Here is an 18,697-nt window from a genome sequence, read left to right on the forward strand (position 1 = left end):
TTTCCATCAAAGCCAAGTGGCCATAAATTCACCACGTACTTACTTGGGCTTTATTGTCTGGAATGTCATTGATCTTGATAGAGATCATTGATGTGCTATCTGTTCCAGCAGAGTTTGTCTGTAATAAGTACTTTCTGGAGCTTGATTATTTAATCTTTCACTCAGCACATATTATTTATGCCATATGTAGCACTTCACCTGCAGACTGGCTGCATGTGGTCAGACTGGATTCTGTTATTTGCACAGAAGCTTTGTTAAAAATAATACTAAAATAAATGCCTAAATGTCAGATTTCCTTTCTAACCATATTTCCAATCCATTTTAAAGAATCATATTTAAACATTTACATTAGGTTAATTTAGTTTAGAGATACAGCATGGAAACAGGCCCTTTTTCCATTCCACTGTCGCATCCACTCCTTATGCGCTTGCGGCAATATGTAGAGGCCAATTACACTAACGTCTAGGGATATGGGAAGAAGCCGGTGTATCCAGAGGAAATCCATGCAGTCGCGGGGAGAATGTGCAAACTCCACACAGACAGCACCCGAGGGCAGGAGCGAACCTGGGTCTCTGGCACAGTGAAACAGCACCACTACAGGTTTCCGCCACTGTGCTGCCTTAATATTCATAATATTTATAACCTATATGAACTTGCATTGTGACATTTTACCCTGTGCTCATTTGTAATGAATCAGTTAAGAGTTTGGATTGGGTTTAAGCCATAGCGATTCAAATTTAAGAAGCAGCAAAACAAAAATAATTTTACTCGCACACTGATTTAGTCCAGCAGATCTTCGCATACATTTTCATTCTTTTGAGCAAAGGCTGTGGTATGTTTCCAACAGTTTATACATGTTAGAAATAACTTCTGTACATATTGAGTGCAAGATACTTGACAATTACTGAACAATGCGTTAAATATTGGAATGAGTAAATTTAATCCTCTGTCCGTTAGGACCTGATAGTAATTATCTCTGTTTGGAGTAACTACTTTAAGATTGTTCACATCAAAATGTGTTTGTCAAATGAAGTGGTAAATATATAATGGTGTACTGTTATAACTCTCAAATGTTTCCCTTGTGTAACTTATTCAAACTCGCTCTTGTTTAATTTCAACTACTTATTTCATAACATTAAACAATTTTAAACCACTAGTATTTAATAATTTTGCCCCGAAAACATATGTTGCAACACTTGAGCACAAATTATTGATTAAATACAGAATAATTATTCCAGTCTGTTTGTTTAACTGCAATATAATAACATTCATTAATGACACTTCTATAGATATTATTTCTGATCCATATATTATTAACATTGCAAATGTAAGCATTAGTTTCATGATAAGATAGAATCAAATTATATAAATCCTGTAGCTGCCTAAATATTAAAGTATTACCTGTGCTTGCTTAAATTCTTGTGGCTCATCTCCATATTCAGAAAGAAATTCTGGACCAAGAGAATCCACTTCCATATCATGCACATAATAATCATCTTCCTTATTAGCTGGTGCTGTGAATGCTAATTGTACGAAAATAATCACAAAAAGTATAGGATACACAGTATTCATTTTGGATCAAAGACCAAGAAAAATAGGTTCTGAGAAAAAATGAAAAGCTGAAATACTGGACAGAACAGTCCCTCGCTGTCGAGACGTAGAATCTGTCAAATCAGTATTTAAAGCTTTCACCAGCTGGTGCCAGAAGTTTTAGAAGAATGAGACTGCGTGATGTTTCTTAACCCCTTGAACTCCACTCTTCGTTACAGCTAGAATAGCAGTCATGGTTCATGCAGTCAGTCAATAAATTCCTAACAGAGCAATAAAAAGCTCATTACACTGGTAGCTAAACATTTTTGTGAACATTTTAGTCGCACTAGGGATCTTGTGTTTTAAATGAGTGCATATGAATTAAATATATTTTGTTCAATTTTATAACCAAGGCTGATTTTAACCTTTGAACAGCCATCTGGCAAAGAATGCTGGGTGCCCATGATTATAAGGCCCAAACTATATTCAAATTTGCGAAGTGAAACGCATCCATTTCAAGGCAGGACAGGCCATGTCCAGTTTACAATATTTATGCAAGATTAGGGGAGCAGTCTTGCCATCCGATTTTCCATCTCTCTACCCACCCCTCTGTCAAAATCCCCATGAAGATATTTTTATTAATTTATCTGGCCATTTCCTGATTGGAACCTATGCTGTAAAAGGCATGCTCACTTGGGTTCAGATCGGGTGATTGACTTGACCACTCAAGAATTTACTATTTTTTAGCTTTGAAAAACTCGTTTGTTGCTTTGGCATTATGTTTGGGATCATTGTCTTGATGTAGAATGAACCACCGGCCAATGAATTTTGAGGCATTTATTTGAATTTGAGCAGATTGGATGTGTATATACACTTCAGAATTCATTGTGCTACTACCATCAGCAGTTGTATCATCAATGTAGATAAGTGAGCCAGTACCATGTTTCACAGATGAGGGGTATGCTTTGGATCTTGGGCAGTTCCCTATGGTCCTCTATACTTTGCTCTTGCCATCACTCTGATACAAGTTAATCTTCATCTCATTTGTCCACAAGACCTTTTTCCAGAACTGTGGTTGCTCTTTTAAGTACTTCTTGGCAAATTGTAACCTGGCCGTCCTATTTTTGTGGCTAACCAGTGGTTTGCATCTTGCAGTGTAGCCTCTGTATTTCTGTTCATGAAGTTTTCTGCGGACAGTGGTCATTGACAAGTCCACACCTGACTCCTGAAGAGTGTTTCTGATCTGTCGGACAGGTGTTTGGGGATTTTTCTTTATTATAGAGATAATTCTTCTGTCATCAGCTGTGGAGGTCTTCCTTGGCCTGCCAGTCCCTTTGTGATTAGTACGCTCACCAGTGCTTTCTTTCTTTTTAATTATGTTCCAAATTCACGTGTTTAATCAATAATGTTTTAATATTAATGTTTAATGTTTTATGTGTCATAGCTAACTCACTGTGTGTCATGTTGTCACTTGCGGGCAGAACACCTGCGCAAATTCCTTGTATGTGAATACTTGGCCAATAAACTTATTCATTCATTCAAACAGTAGATTTTGGTAAGCCTAAGGTTTGGCTGATGTCTCTAACAATTTTATTCTTGTTTCTCAGCCTCATAATGGCTTCTTTGACTTTCATTGGCACAACTTTTGTCCTCATGTTGATAAACAATAATAAAAGTTTCCAATAGTGATGGAAAGACTGGAGGAAAGACAAGGTGCTGAGAGCTCTCTTATACCTGCATTAAGGAGGCAATTAAACACACCTGAGCAATTACAAACACCTGTGATGCCGTGTGTCCCAAACATTATGGTGCCCTGAAATGGGGGGACTGTGTATCACAGCTGTAATTTCTACATGGTGAAACAAAAATGTATAAAAATACCCTTTAATAAAATCTGACAATGTGCACTTTAACCACATGTGGTTTTTTTTTCTATTACAAATCTCAAATTGTGGAGTACAGAGGCAAATAAATAAATGATGGGTCTTTGTCCAAAACATCATAAAGGGCACTGTTACTTGGAATTGAGTACTTATGTTGTAGGTTCTTTCCTTACATGATTCAAAATTGCCACCTATCATCTATGCCATTACAATTTAGATTTGTGTTGGGGACAAAGAATGGCCACTTGTTTCAGGCTAATAATTTGGGCACATGATGTTAAGCTTTTGTAAATGACATAGTCGGAAAACTGCGGGTTAATGGATTTGTGGTGCCAATAACCTTTTCTAAGCCCTAATTCTTGACTTCTTGGCACCTATTTTCATAAACAAAATCTGGCCCCTTTAACTTTTCACATGCAGCCATTCTTCAATTTTCAAAATCCCTGTTATCCCTGATAACATTTCTGTAAGCAAAATCCATAATGGATACCTTGGTTCAGTGCATTTTAATGGATGAAGAGTAACATGTTATTTGTTGTCGTAAAAGTAGATCCTTAAATTTAAGGCAGCCCAAAGAATCAATGGGGTTACAGAGAAAATCAAAAATACCTGCATCTAACTTCTGGTCGTCTCATTACAAAAGGAAAGATAGAGGCTTTAGAGAGGGCGCAGAAGAGGTTTATAAGGATGCTTCCTTCCTGTATTAGAAGGTATTAGCTATAAGGAGAGGTTCAATACACTTAGATTGGTTTCTCAGGAGCATTGGAGACTGAAGGGAGACTTGGTAGAAGTTTATAAAATTGAGAGACATTGGTGGCGTAGACAGTCTGAACCTCTATCCTAGAGTGGAATTGTCAAGTACTTGAGGGCAAAGCTTTATAGGAGAGTGGGAGAATACATGCATGGTAAGCATTTTTTATACAGAAAGTGATAGGTGCTCAGTGGTGGAAGATGTGGCCCTTGTGGCTAAGGGGATCAGAGGGTATGGAGAGAAGGCAGGTACAGGATACTGAGTTGGATGATCAGCCATGATCATATTGAATGGCGGTGCAGGCTCGAAGGGCCGAATGGCCTACTCCTGCACCTAATTTCTATGTTTCTATGGAAGCAGATATAATAGTGGCATTTAAGAGGTTTTTAAGAGAATTTAATATGCAGGTTTTTGAGGGATATGGATCATGTGCAGGTAAAAGGGTTTCGTTCAATTTGGCATCATATTCAACACTGACATTGTGGGGCTGTTCCTGTGCCGTGTTATGTCCCCACATCATGTGCAGAATATAGAACTACAAACTACATCAAATATCTTAGATTAGGTCCATAGTCTAGACTATAGTCTGGAAATATTTCCACTGCCATTTTTTTGGTGTTAAAAGAGTTGTACATTGCTCTAATGCTGTTGTGAAAGACACAAAGTCTGTGAACCTTAATTGCGAAATCTATTACATTCAATGCTTCCTTGTGTAATGCCGTGGTTAAACTGACATAATTGATGTATGCCTTTCCCTGTTGCCAGTTCTCGCATTGCCAGTATATAGTTTGGCAGGTGCAATTTAGTAACACAGTGCAAACAACACTCTTCCAGTACAGAGGAGTTCCTACTGAATGCATGGATTTTGCAATGATAGGAAGGAGTGGGGGAATGCCCTCAGGAGTGTCAGAAGATTCTGAGCAGGTTCGTGAAAGTGTGTCTGAAGGAAACACTTTCTTTGTGCAACGAGACCACAGAGACCTTCCAGAGCTACAGGCGAGCATTCTTGGCTCGACTGTTTGAAAGTCTCTGCAAAACATGAATGTATTCTATAAATGCCTGCACTTTGGGAACATTTGCTTTGTCTGCCTCTGTGGATTGAAAGAAAAGTGGATGATTTACACTTTAAACGTGTAGTTTGGGGGCTTGCATAAAGCAGCAGAGGGCAGCAAACTATATGATGTGGCAGAGGTTTGTTGTGATCTGATCCAAGTAAAGTCAGAATATCCAAGGGGAAAACAGTTAAAGGCAAAATGTGTGAGGTTGAAGGAGATCATAGATCTCAATGGGGACAAAATACACTGGTGTTAGCCTTTAAAACAGCATAGTTTCAGGAGAAATATGGTAATTAAAACTTGCTGACATAAGAAGCTACAGAAGGTACACAAAATTGCTGGGGAAACTCAGCGGGTGCAGCAGCATCTATGGAGCGAAGGAAATAGGTGACGTTTCGGGCCGAAACCCTTCTTCAGACGTCTGAAGAAGGGTTTCGGCCCGAAGCGTCGCCTATTTCCTTCGCTCCATAGATGCTGCTGCACCCGCTGAGTTTCCCCAGCAATTTTGTGTACCTTCGATATTCCAGCATCTGCAGTTCCCTTTTGAATAAGAAGCTACAGATATTAGTTTACAAAAAAACCTACAAATTGCTGGAGTTACTCAGTGGGTCAGGCGGCATCTCTGGAGGGCACGGAAAGGCAATGTTTCGAGTCACGACACTTCTTCACACTTGCTACTGTGAGAAACTGAAAATTTTCTGAGACCAGTGAAGTTGAAAGTTGAGGCAAGTATTGCATGTTATGCAACTTTTTTGATGAGTCTTATGCCAGAATATGAGTTTCACTACCTAGTAAATTGTCCTGATGGACACTACGACTCTCACAATTGTGAACATAATTACTCTACTCCAGTTTCAGCTAATTTTGAACAGTGCTAGGCTATTCAAACATTGACCAAAGAGCTGAATTCCAGAGATGAGGCCAGGGAGACTTTCCTTGATATTATGGCAGAACTTAACCAAATGTGGTCGCAAGGAACCCTGGCAAAACTGCTTAATGGACACCTAGGGGAAAACGCTCCTTTGGTCATAAACTGTGCAAATGAAGATAGTTGCGCCTGTTGGAGGGCATTCATCCAGAACCAGAAATAACTCCTACACTGCTGTGGCGCAGTGGGTGGAGCTGCTGCCTTGCAGCGCCAGGGAACCAAGTTCAATCCTGACCTCTGTTGCTGTCTGTGTGAAATTTGCATGTTCTCCCTGTGACCACGTGGGTTTCCTACAGGTGCTCAGGTTTCCTCATACATCCCAAAAATGTGCGGGTTTATAGGTTAATTCATCTCTGTAAATTGTCCCTAGTGAAAGGGGTGGGGTAAATTTACCCCAGGGGGTATATTTGTTGATTCTGGATTTGTACATATTTTTTCTCATTGACTGACTGTGTTTGGTTCTGGTATACCGGTATCTGTTCATCATTAGTGGTTCATAAATAAGTGAAATAACATTGTTATGTGCTATTAAAGTTGCCCGGGGTAAACGGGATGAAAAAGGTTGGGAACCCCTGCCTTAGTGTGTAGGGAGTGTGTATAAACTAGTGTGTTCACAGGTGAGCAATGGTCCGCAAAGGACTGCTTCCATGCTGTACCTCTAAAATTAAAATTAAATCAATGGATGCTAATGCAAGATGATAACAATGTCTTGAACGAGTCCATATTACAGGAGGTGCTAGAGGTCTTCAAAAATGTATTAATGTAAGACATAGTCGGAAGCTATGAAGGAAATTGCCAGGCTATTGGCAGATATATTTGTATCATCGATTACCACGAATGAGTTGCCAGGAGACCAGAGGGTGCCAAAAGCAGTAAATTACATTCACAGCACTGTAGTGCCAGGTATTGATGCCCCACGCCTTTCCACCATTTACCATGTGTGTCAGGAGTGTGCTGGAATAATTTCATTTCCTTGGTTAGTTCAGCTCCAACCCACATGGATTAGGGGAAGATTAGCGACAAGAAGTGGTTGGACAGACTTGGATTGTTTTCTCTGGAACACCGAAGGTTGAGGGGAGACCTGATAGAAGTATATAAAGTTTTGAGAGGCATAGATAGGGTAGACAGTCAGAACATTTTTCCCAGCATGGCAATGTCAAAGACTAGAGGGCATTGCTTTAAGGTGGGAATTTAAATGAGATATGTGGGCTAAGTTTTATTTTTTACACAGAGGGTGATAGGTGCCTGGAATGTGCTGCCGGAGGTGGTGGTGAGGCAGTCATTTAGTAACATGGTGTGAAGACAATAACCTCTTCTTCAAGACACAGAAGCGAGTTATTAACTTGTATGGTGGAGTACATGCCAAACAATAGTGCCAAACTGTCAGGTTGCATTACATACAGCTTGGTTTGGGAACAGCTCTGTCAAGACCACAATAAAGTACAGGGAGCAATCGATGTAGCCAGTCCATCACACAGACCAGGCTCCCCACCATTGATTCCATCTATTCTTCATGCTGCCTCATAAAAGTAGTCAACATAATCAAAGACTTGCTCCACCCCGTCATTCCTCCTTCTCCACTCTCCCATCTGGCTGAAAGTGCAGAAGCTTTAAGTAATGGTTCTCAGACTCCTGTATCTTCTTCCTGATGATAGCAGAAAGATGGGAACGTGAACAGGGTGGTGTAGTCTTTGAAGTTAGCTGCCTTCTTGATGTAGCGCTCCCTGTACATCCCTGAGATGGTGGAGAGGTCTACCCATGATGAACTGGGCAATGTCCACCATTTTATGCAGTTTATTTTGATCATTAGGAGCCGTCTTGATCATTTTTCTTGGTTAAAATCGGAATTATGTCTGTAAAATATTTTAGAACACAAGGAAATTCTTTTTTTTTAATTTTTTTTTAAAATTATTTTTATTAGAAGTACGGTAAATTACAATAACACACAACACATATATCTTAATACATTTTTTGTACCGCTTCATTTTTTTTTTTAAGCTTTAAGAAAAAGATAGAAGTAAGGAAAGTAAAGAAGGTGCGCAAGAGTCGTGAAGTGCAAGAGAGTGTTGGGAAAAGAAAGCCCCTTAGAAAAGAAATTAGAGAAGGAAGTAAAGTAAGAAAGTAGACCCTAGAAAAGAAAGAAAAAGAAAGTAAGGACAATCGCTCTATTATAACATTAAACTCCGCAGAAAGACTACCAACCAAGTCTGTTTTTGTTGTTTTACCTCCCATTGCCAGGTCCTGATACCATTTATTTATTTATTTATTTTTAAAATTACTATTGCACCTCATGCTTGTAATAGGTCCATAAACGTAGACCACGTCTTTAGGAATTGGTTTGCTTTACCTGCTAAGAGGAATCTCATCTCTTCCAGATGTAATGTTTCAAACATATTTGATGTCCACATTTTTATTGTTGGTGTGGGCGCATTTTTCAAGAATTTAAGTATGAGCTTAGGAAATTCTTAACGTTAACTGCTTGGACGTGTCAATGATCTGTTTACAAAGTCCATAAATGAACTATTTTTTTACAATGTTTCAAATGACTAAAGCTGAAGATCCATCATAATAGTAAGATTAAATAAAAACTTACCAGTTTGAAATTTGATCTTTATTTTATGAGGAGTTACGATGAGGGATTACGTGAAGAAGCCCCGCTAGTTCGCATGCGCGTCAATCTTCAAAGCAGCGGTGTGAAATCACAGATAATAATAATTGAAGTGACATAGTAAGATTAGAGAAGACTAGAACTATCAGATGACCTTTATGAGGGTTGGGAGAGGAGGGCACGTAATCCCTCATCGTAATTCCTCATAAGATAAAGATCAAACTTCAAACTGGTAAGTTCTCGTTTAATCTTACTATTTTACTTCGGAGTCACGTGAGTGACTACACGAAGATTTCAAAGCTCTGTGATTTCATGCCGTGAGAAACGAGTCTACACAACCACAACTGCTTCATTGACAAAAGAGGGAAACATTCATAATGCATACAGTCATGACATAGATTTAAAACATGCTGATGCTGTTCAATGAAGTAATAATAATAGTAACACTTCTCATCCGGGTGGAATCTATAAATAAAACGTAAAATAGAGTTGACAAATACCCCTGGTCTGGCAATGGGTTATTATAGAACGTTTGGAAAATCGTTTGTTTAACAATGCTGCAGCCGTTAGGATGTGGTCCAGCGGAACGTAAATAACCCTTGTTGGTGATGTTGTAGCAGACCTGGTGCAGTGAGATCTGTAATCAGTATCTACTCCTGGTCTAATGGTCTGACCGGATACGTTTTATAAAGTTTAGTACTAACAAGCATTACAAGTTCAGAGCCTTGAAGGCTCTTGGTGACCTTGACGTATTGTTGTGTATGTGTGCCATCACATAGCCAAAGGTCCCTGGGTATGCCTTGAACTATTTTGAGACCTGACACCCCTTCTGCTGTGCTTAAGTAATTATAAACATAAAATATTATATATATTATTACAAATGTAATCATCCTGTCCCTTCGCAATATGTAGCGACTGAACCTGTTGCGCTAAACCAGCGCCAGTAGGATAACTACCTTATGAGAGCCGGCCAAAACTAAGGATGTAACTGGCCCCCTTGTGAAATAGTGTTAACACAATGTCAATATCCCATACTGCATTGTACTTGTCCTGGGATAACTTGTGTTAAAGATATCCTTTACAACTTGATATCCGGGGTGAACCCGACAGAGTGGGTCCTGTTTGCTGCAGCAAATATGATGGGAAAGCATGTTGGCACAGTTAATGGCCCTATAACAATAATTGTCAAGAGACCATTTAAAATGAACTCCAAGCCATCTGTAATCTGTACCGTTTTAGGTTCAAAGGTTCAAAGGTTGATTTATTGTCACATACACCTAGATGTGAAATTCTTTTTGCCAATGCAGCACATTAAAAAGGAATACAAACATAACAATAATAAATAGCTTTAACATAAAAAACATCCCCCCACAATGGTTCCCATTATGGGGGAAGGCACAAAGTCCAGTCCCATCCCCAATGTCCACCCATAGTCGGGCCTATTGAGGCCTCCACAGTTGCCTCTACGGAGGCCCGATGTTCCAGGCCGTCCTCGCCGGGTGATGATGTTCCGGCGTCGGGAGAGTCCTCCCAGCGGCCTGGGAACCCTGGAACGGCCGCCTCCCTACTCGAGACCGTGGCTTCCGGAGCCGACAAGGCCGCGCCGAATGGAGCTCAACTGGCGATCTCGTCGCGAGATCCCAGGCTCCCGATGTAAAGTTTCAGCGCCGCCGCCCGCAGCTCCGCGATGTTTTTAACGCCGGTCCCAGCTCACCGGAGTTCCAGCGCGGCGACCCAGGCAAGGCACCGCCCGCCCCGCAATGGCGCTCCGGACGGCCCCGTCGCTCCTCGGATCCGCAGCCGATGCCGATGCCGAGGCTCCGGGCGGTCCCCTCAGGAAATGCCGCTCCAGGCCCGCTGGTAGGCTGCGAGGACGGGTCGAAAGTGCAGCCCGGAGAAAAGCTGCATCTCCGACCAGGTAGGGACCCTGAAAATTAGTTTCCCCCTTCCCCCCCCCCCCTCCCCACACATAAAAAAGCTAGAACTCCTTAAAAACAAAACACTAAACTAACTAAAAATAAGAAAAAAGAGATGAAAAACAGACAGCTGCAGGCTAGGCAGCCATACCCCTACAGGTCGGCGCCAAGTGTAACATTTTAAATGTAACATTAGCATTAAACAACACGTCCCTTCTCCTGAAAAAGAAATGTACTGCTTTTTCCTTTTTTGGTGCTATGGGGTGAACACATACCAGGATAAGTGTGACAACCCAAGCCGTGGGGCAGTCTATTCAGAATTTGCAGAGCATAAATTGATTTTATCATGCAACGGCTGATTTCCACCCGAGCCACAGCCTGAACCAGCAAAATTTACGTTTAGAATAACCGTATAAGGTTGTATTATTATTCCCGACAAATCGGGAATCTAAGCTGCATAGGCTAATCAGACAGTAGGAAAAACCTAAAGCGGGATCTTGATGACTTTATTTGACGACCCGACTGACGAGGCAAAATGGAGGAAGATATAAAAGACCATTCCTTCTCCTTGTAGCGAGAATGTATCTTTCGCCACTGTTATGCCACATATTTTTGCAACCTGTGAATAAGCATGAAAGCAACATATCGATATTCGGTGTTCCATTGAAACAGAAATTCATAAATACTGTGTGATCCAACACCCATTCTGTGTTGTCATTGATCTGTATTTGATGATACACCAGTGCCAAATGATATTAGGTAAACTATTACAGGATACTTTTACTTGATTGCACCCATGTGACTAACATATGCCACCATCATAGTGTATCAACCTGTAGTTGAGCATGCAGATTATGCATATTCGCTCAATCACTCTTCAACCCATAGAATGCACGTAGGGTCTATAGATAGTTGATACCAATAACTGAAGAATTGGTAACTCATGCAAATCTCCTCCACCTCCAAACTGGAGATGCCAATCAGCAATTTCCCATGTTAGCCATTAGCATTATTTTGCAATATAACTGAAATATTTACTGACCAACTGCTGGAGCAATTCTAAATACTGTTTGTCCATCATTGTGACTTTTGTAGCTTCAGCTAGTAATAGCATAGGTGTATTAACAATGACCTACATGGCACTTTTAGAAGTTTGCCATTTAGCATGATGTAAGTTCTTCCACGTGCACAGCTGAATCACAGCTATTGTATTGCCAATTAGCCTTAATGAATAGAGGCTTATTATAACAACAAGGCTGTTACAGGTTTCTTTTAACTCCAATCTGTTGCCCAGGGCGGTGTCATAGGCCAATTAATAGCTAAGGTAAATCCCAATGACCAACAAGTCTATTTGGTAACAACTTAATTTTTAATTGGATAGAGGAGCCCAATTTCTTAAATATAGTTTGAGACTGAAACTATGGATTTTAGCAAAAATACGGCGTTAAAATATCATCCAGACAAGACATAACAGTGTTTTTGAACTCTGAGTAGTCCGCTTTGAATGCTTATTGTCATCATACTGTTATTATTGCCTCATCATAGCAATTGCCTCCTCCAAATATCTCCGATGATCCCTGTAAATGGGAACACCCTATGAAAATCAGTTGTTAATACAATACAATACAATTCAATTTATTTGTCATTTGGACTCCTTGAGGTCCAAACGAAATGACGTTTCTGCAGCCATACATTACAAAACAAAAAGACCCGAGACACAACACAATTTACACAAACATCCATCACATCGCTGTGATGGAAGGCCAAAAAACTAATCTTTCCACTGCACTCCCCCCCCCCCCCCCCTCCCCCCCCCCCCCCGATGTCAGAGTCAAAGTCAAAGCCCCCGGCTGGCAATGGCGATTGTCCCGCGGCCATTAAAGCCATGCCGGGTGATGTAAGGTCGCACACCGGGTCTTGTTGTTAGAGCCCCCGGCGTGCGCTCGCAAAGTCCCGCGGCCATTCCAAGCCGCGCGGGGCGGTGCTGTAAGGCCCCGCTCCAGGTGCTCTTCAACCCCGCAACTCGGGCGGGAGAAGTCGCCGTTGCGGAAGCCCCGAAAAGTGGTCTCCCAGCAGGGACCCGCGGGCTCCCGGTGCCGCCGTCCGCCAGACCCGCAGTTGCAGCCTCCGAATCTCCGGGGGTCGTGTGGCAGCAGCGCTCCACCACCGCTCCACCCGCTCCGGACTCGGCCAACTCCGCGACGGTGAGGTGAGTAGTCGGCAGCTCCACAACTGGAGCCCCAGGTCGTTCCTGTTGGAGGCCGCTCCACGTTGCAGCCCCAACGACAACGGAGACCCGACAAAGAAAAGGTCGGGTCTCCCGTGCAGGGAAAGATTTTAAAGTTACCCCCTCCCACACACATACCCCAACAAAAAAAATAACAAAAACTACATAAAAACGAGACAAAAAATTAAAAAACACAGACGGACTGCAGAGGCCGCTGCTGACAAGAGTCGTGCCGCCCAATTTTCCTGTCGCGCCGCCCAATCAGCCATCTTTCACAATGAACAGGCCACGCCTGCCATCATTTTGTGCCTGCCTTAAATGACAACTCTGGCCTGATTTCCGAGCCTGTCTTGCAAGACAATTCTGGCCATAATACTGAGCTTATCTGATAATTCTGCCCTGTCTTAAAAGACAACTCTGGCCATAATCCTGTGTCGAAAGACAATTCTGGCCCCAATTCTGGACCTGCCTTCTCTGCCCATTTTCCCGAGCCTGATTCGAAGGCAATCCTGGCCAAAAATAATGAGCCTGCCTCAAAACACAATTCTGGCCCAATTCCAACCTGCTTGGAATGCTAGTAATGTCCCGTTTTTACATGGTTAGATGCCTCTAAGGAGATGATAATGTCTTAATCATTTGTATATTGTGCAACCAAGTGTAAATCTTATCAACATGTAACTTAGTTGTAGAGTAGAACTGGCAGAGTGCGTGGAGCCTCTGGCCTGCTTTCCTGCTGCCACCAGCTTCAGTGAACCGCTTACTGCCGATGAAGACGTGGGTTGTCGCCGAAACTATCAAGCTTTGCTCGTTGTTGGCCTGTATTGGTCCAACAGCTTGTGATTCGTCCTCCAGGTTTTCCCTGTTGAATAGGTCTTACCTGAATAGAAGATTTGGCGGCTGTCTCTAATGTCCCCACAATGTTCACTGCATTGTGTTGGGATGGCAAACCTTGCTGCCAGGAATGGTACTTCTGACACGTGCCCTTCATCCCTTGGGGTATGCTCCACAGCTCTACCCTCAGACTCGGTGTCAGATTTATACTGACCCGGCATGCTCCCTCCTCTAAAAAGGAAAACATTAAACAGCCCTGTTACAAGGCACTGCTGGCGCGGGCTCTCCCAAAGGCCGGCGCTGTCATAGACTAGGCATCCAAATGAAGCAGCCCTGTCCTAGGCACTGCTGGCGCGGGTTCTCCCATAGGCCCGCGCTGACACAACTCCCTAGTGTGTCTAGATGGAGCATCCTCTCCATTAGGAGCTCCATCCTGGCCAACCTCCAAATTTTTATACCTTACCGGAGGGGAACCCTCCCCGCACTAGGACTGACCCTTCTGGTTAGTTTTATCCCATATCCTGGAGACCACTGCGGTCTGGGAGCCGCATGACTGCTGGATTTCCCCTCCCTGGGAACCCCAGTATCTGTATATATTACCGGAGGGGAACCCTCCCGGCACTAGGACTGACCATTGTAATCAGTTTTACCCCACCACTGCGGGGAACCCCAGCATCTGTATATATTACTGGAGGGGAACCCTCCCGGTAATAGGGCTAACCGTTCTAAAACGGAGCATTCAGAGGCAACCCACGTTGTCCTCTGAGAAGGTAAAAATCCTGTACAAACAGTACCCATAGATAGGATTGAACCTGGGTCTCTGGCACTGCAAGGCAGCAACTTTATCGCTGTGCTGCAGTGCCACCCAACTGGGATATTTCCCCAGCGTTTGGAAGTCACTGACCGTGTTGTCAGTGACTGAGATCACGAACCCGACTTCTCCAGCTACCCGCTTCCGCGGTCGGATCCGGAGTCTCCCCACAGCTTCGCAAACTACCGACAGGAAACCTCTAAAGAGAGGTTCCAGCACGGGATCAAAACCAGGTAAGAAATAGTAAACTTACCTGAAGTTTAAACTTACCGCTGGCAGGAGCGAGGTGCCTGCCAATGCGGAGCTTCGCCATGCGAGTGACGATAATGACGCGCATGTGAACTGGCGGGGCTTCTTCACGTAGTCACTCACGTGACTCCGAAGTAAAATGTTGCATTTTGTTTCATATCTCCTTTTTTAAATTACTTTGTGCTAAATTATGTTAAAATAATTAAATAATTGTTCTGAACAGAATTTCTTTCTACTTGTCATAACTCATTCCAAAATATTTTAAGAACATTACGGGATAAATGAAGTAAGAGTTAACCATTAAGTTCAACGCACAATATATGTTCTTATTTTGATAAATTCTTATTTCTGTTTTATAAAATACGTTGCGGGGGGTAAGTATTACATATATAAATTAAAAAACATATGTACTAAAATATTGAAGTCTTAATGCAAACATGCATGTGAGGTACTGGTCTGAATTAGGGTGTTGCAGTATTGTTGTCATCTTGCTTGGGTTTTCATCATTGTAATTAGAAAAATCACAGCCAATTCCCAAACCTGATTTTATAGTTTTGGCTGACTCACCACACCACCATTGGGCTTGCGTGCTCGCAACTGCAGAAAGCATCTCAGTAATCCAGTTTGTTGTGTCAGCACCTCCTAAATCCATCACCTCCAACACTGAAAAAGGACAAGAGCAGTAGGCACTGTGGGAACACCACAATCTGCACCTTTCCCTTCAAATCACATGCATGCTTACTTAGAAATATGTTACTGTTCCTTTTTGATTATTACATTTAAATATTGTGGAACTCCCTTCCCAACATCTTAGTAGGAGCATCCTATAACCGTGTGGGCAAACAAAGTTGACTTTGTCAACTACAGTCTCAACTAGTAAATAAATTAATATGGAGTTATATAGTCCATAGGCCCTTTGGCCCAGGTCATCCATGCTGACCAAGGTAGTCCTATTTACCTGTGTTTGACCAATATCCCTGTAAACCTTTCCTATCCATATATCTATCCAAACATATTATAAATATTGTTACTTTATCTGCCTCAACCATTTCCCCCAGCACTTCACTACCACTGAACTCGGCGAGAGAACATTTTCAGAATGTCGTAAATCAGGCAGCACATAATGTTAAAACGTTCAGGGATGTAAAAAAATGTCTCCTTTTAAAATGCATCAGTACTCCTGGTGCATTAGCCAATTTGTTTTCATTGCCAACATCATTTATGGGACCTACCTATGTGCAAATTAATTTTCCTTCTGCAAAATAGTAGTTATATTTCAAAAAATAAGTGATTATCACTGAAACATATTGAGACTTGATTGGTGTAAATGCAAACTGATTTTCAATATTCATGACAGATGATCAATGGTGTTACATTACTGCACAGCAGTTGATGGGCCTGAAAGTAAATAAAAGTGCACAGTTCCGGTGAAGTTGCTGCAAAAGTGTTTTACTTCATTCACCAGATGTAAATGCAGGAATTTGTAATTCCTTTGCGAATTCTAGGGGAAATATCTGTGGAGACTCAAGAAATGGAAGAAGCTGGAGGAAGCCAGTGGGTCAAGCAGCATTGTGTAGAAATATATCTGACGTTTGGGATTGGATTCATTCTCCAGACTGAAATATCTGTGCACTGGAAATAAATAGAATATCAGGTTTGCTTTCTAGGGCTTTTGGAAGAGAATAGGTGTATAAAGGAGTCAGCAGGGCATCCTCCAGGGCAGGTGATGTCAAACTTGATTGAATTTTTTTGATCAGTTCGCAATGGTGATTGTTAAGGGAATCACTGAATGTTATCTACAAGGATATAGTTTGGCATTTGACAAGGTTCCACATGGTGGGCTGATCCCAAAAGGTTAAGATTCATGGGATCCATGTTGACTTTGAAGATTATATTCAGAACTGGCTTACATATAGAAGGATAGTGTTTGATGGAAGAATGTCATTCTGGCTGAAGGTCTAAGATCAGTGGTGTTCCATTGAGACAGTGCGATAGATGCCTGGAATGTTTTGTCAAGGATGGTAGTGCAAGTAGGTATGTTAGTAACATTTAAGAGTCTTTCGGATAGGCACATGAATATGTAGGGACATATGTTTTGTATATATGCGTTTTTATTATTTATGGAGAGGTATGAACCATGTGCAGGCAGTAGGGAATGGCTTCATTTGGCATCATGTTTGGCACAGGCATCGTGGGCCAAAGAGCCAATTCCTTTGCTGTGCTATTCCATGTTCCATGATAAGGGTATTGCTTCTCAATATCGGGTGATAAACAATCTGCAAAGAATCATCCATGGGCTTAATGCATGTTAGAACAAGGTTAGATTTTCACATTATTAGTTTAATAATTAACTTTTTTCAAAGATAATATAATTATTTCATGCCACAGATCAACAGTGTTCAATAAAGATATTTCAATATAAGCAGTTTGTTCAAGAAGGAACTGCTGATGCTGGAAAATTGAAGGTAGACAAAATTGCTGGAGAAACTCAGCGGGTGCGGCAGCATCTATGGAGTGAAGGAAATAGGCAACGTTTCGGGCCAAAACCCTTCTTCAGACTGTACTTCGCACCTTCGCATCTGAATATATGCACCTTTTCCATCCACTCTAATTGACATGTTAGTGTAATTGTTGTATTTGTATTATTCACACGCAGCCCCTTGGATCAATTATGATTTCTGTTGAGTTTGAGGTGACATAAGTTGTTGAGTTCTCTGCCACTTGTTGGTAGAAGGTGCTTAATCAGATGGGCCAATGAGAATTAATCAGGGCTTCTGTGTGTACATGAAAAATGAATTTGAGGTTCTCAATGCCATCCTGAATGCTCTTCCTCCATTTTCAATGGTCCATGTGGCATCGACTTTTGTAAGTCAATGGAGGTGTCTTTCTTTTACATGGTGGATTTGAAAATGCATTTAAATCCTTTCTACTATGAATCTGGTTATCTTTCCGTTTGATTTAAGAGTTTGATGATGAGCATGCAACCAAAACGGTCTTCATGTTAAAGCTGACCGAATGTAGTTAGGCCCTCGAGTTCGGCTTGGTGAGAGGATACTGATATTGTTTCATTTGGCATACTGAGAACCAATGTCACTCCAACGTCATCATAAATCTGTACCTAGATGATATTTGGGTATAGGCACCATTGAAATTCAAGCTACAAACATTATTGAATCATTCTCTGAAGCATGTAAGAGAATATGGCATTATATTTAGACATCACTCTCCAATGGTAAAGTGACCCGCTTCCCAGATCTTGGGAGACACCTCTTAATGAAGGCAGACATCTGTTGATGAAATTCTTCATTGTCATTGATGTCCCAGGCTGTCTTAGGTAAAAAGTGTTTTAAGATCAAGACTGCAAACTCAGCATTGATCTCTGCCTACCTGTATAGCATTGAAACAAGAGCTATCTACAGCAGACACCTCAAAGCACTGGAGAGCTACCACCAACATTGCCATTTAGATATCAGGTTGTAGCAGCAATATAATTGTTTAATTCTAGCAAAATGTTTTTACTACAGCCAGGATATTATCAGGCTCTGCAGTCACTGCATACTGTCCAATACATACAGCCATTTCCTGATTGCATCGGGTGTGAATTCAATTGATTGAATTGTTATTTAGAGGTCTGAATTGGATCACCCAAATATATTTTCTGACTGATGGTCAATGTAGATCATATTCCACCGTTATCCACCATTCTCTCCCTTTTTGTCTATCCCCCAAACCCATTTTATTTGTCCTGTCCTTTTTTCCATTGCACCCGTTATCTTTTGCAGTGCATTTCCTTCATGGTTCCTGTTGCCTCTTCCCGTTCCCCTCAGTGACTGCACTTCAGAGTACTTTACAAAGAGCTTCTGTATTATGAAGTGCTGAGGTTGGCTTCTGCATTATGAAGATCCGAG

At 41.6% G+C, this 18,697-nt stretch overlaps 2 protein-coding genes across 3 annotated transcripts in view; one reads left to right on the forward strand and one right to left on the reverse strand.

Moving 5' to 3' along the window:
• ogn (osteoglycin) overlaps window positions 1-1,687 on the reverse strand; it is a 32,849-nt gene extending 31,162 nt beyond the window's left edge. The window contains exon 1 of one of the 2 annotated variants that reach the window (XM_033037277.1): window positions 1,402-1,687. In XM_033037277.1, the coding sequence (XP_032893168.1) occupies window positions 1,402-1,572 (171 nt within the window). In that variant the 5' untranslated portion in view covers window positions 1,573-1,687. The remainder of the gene's footprint in view (window positions 1-1,401) is intronic. The other variant, XM_033037278.1, reaches the window with a different exon arrangement.
• Window positions 1-18,697, forward strand: part of LOC116983484 (centromere protein P) — a 299,674-nt gene that overhangs the window by 87,020 nt on the left and 193,957 nt on the right. The gene's annotated exons all lie outside the window — the stretch shown is intronic.

This window comes from Amblyraja radiata, chromosome 18, assembly GCF_010909765.2.
Source record: "Amblyraja radiata isolate CabotCenter1 chromosome 18, sAmbRad1.1.pri, whole genome shotgun sequence".
In the NCBI taxonomy this organism is placed as follows: domain Eukaryota; kingdom Metazoa; phylum Chordata; class Chondrichthyes; order Rajiformes; family Rajidae; genus Amblyraja; species Amblyraja radiata.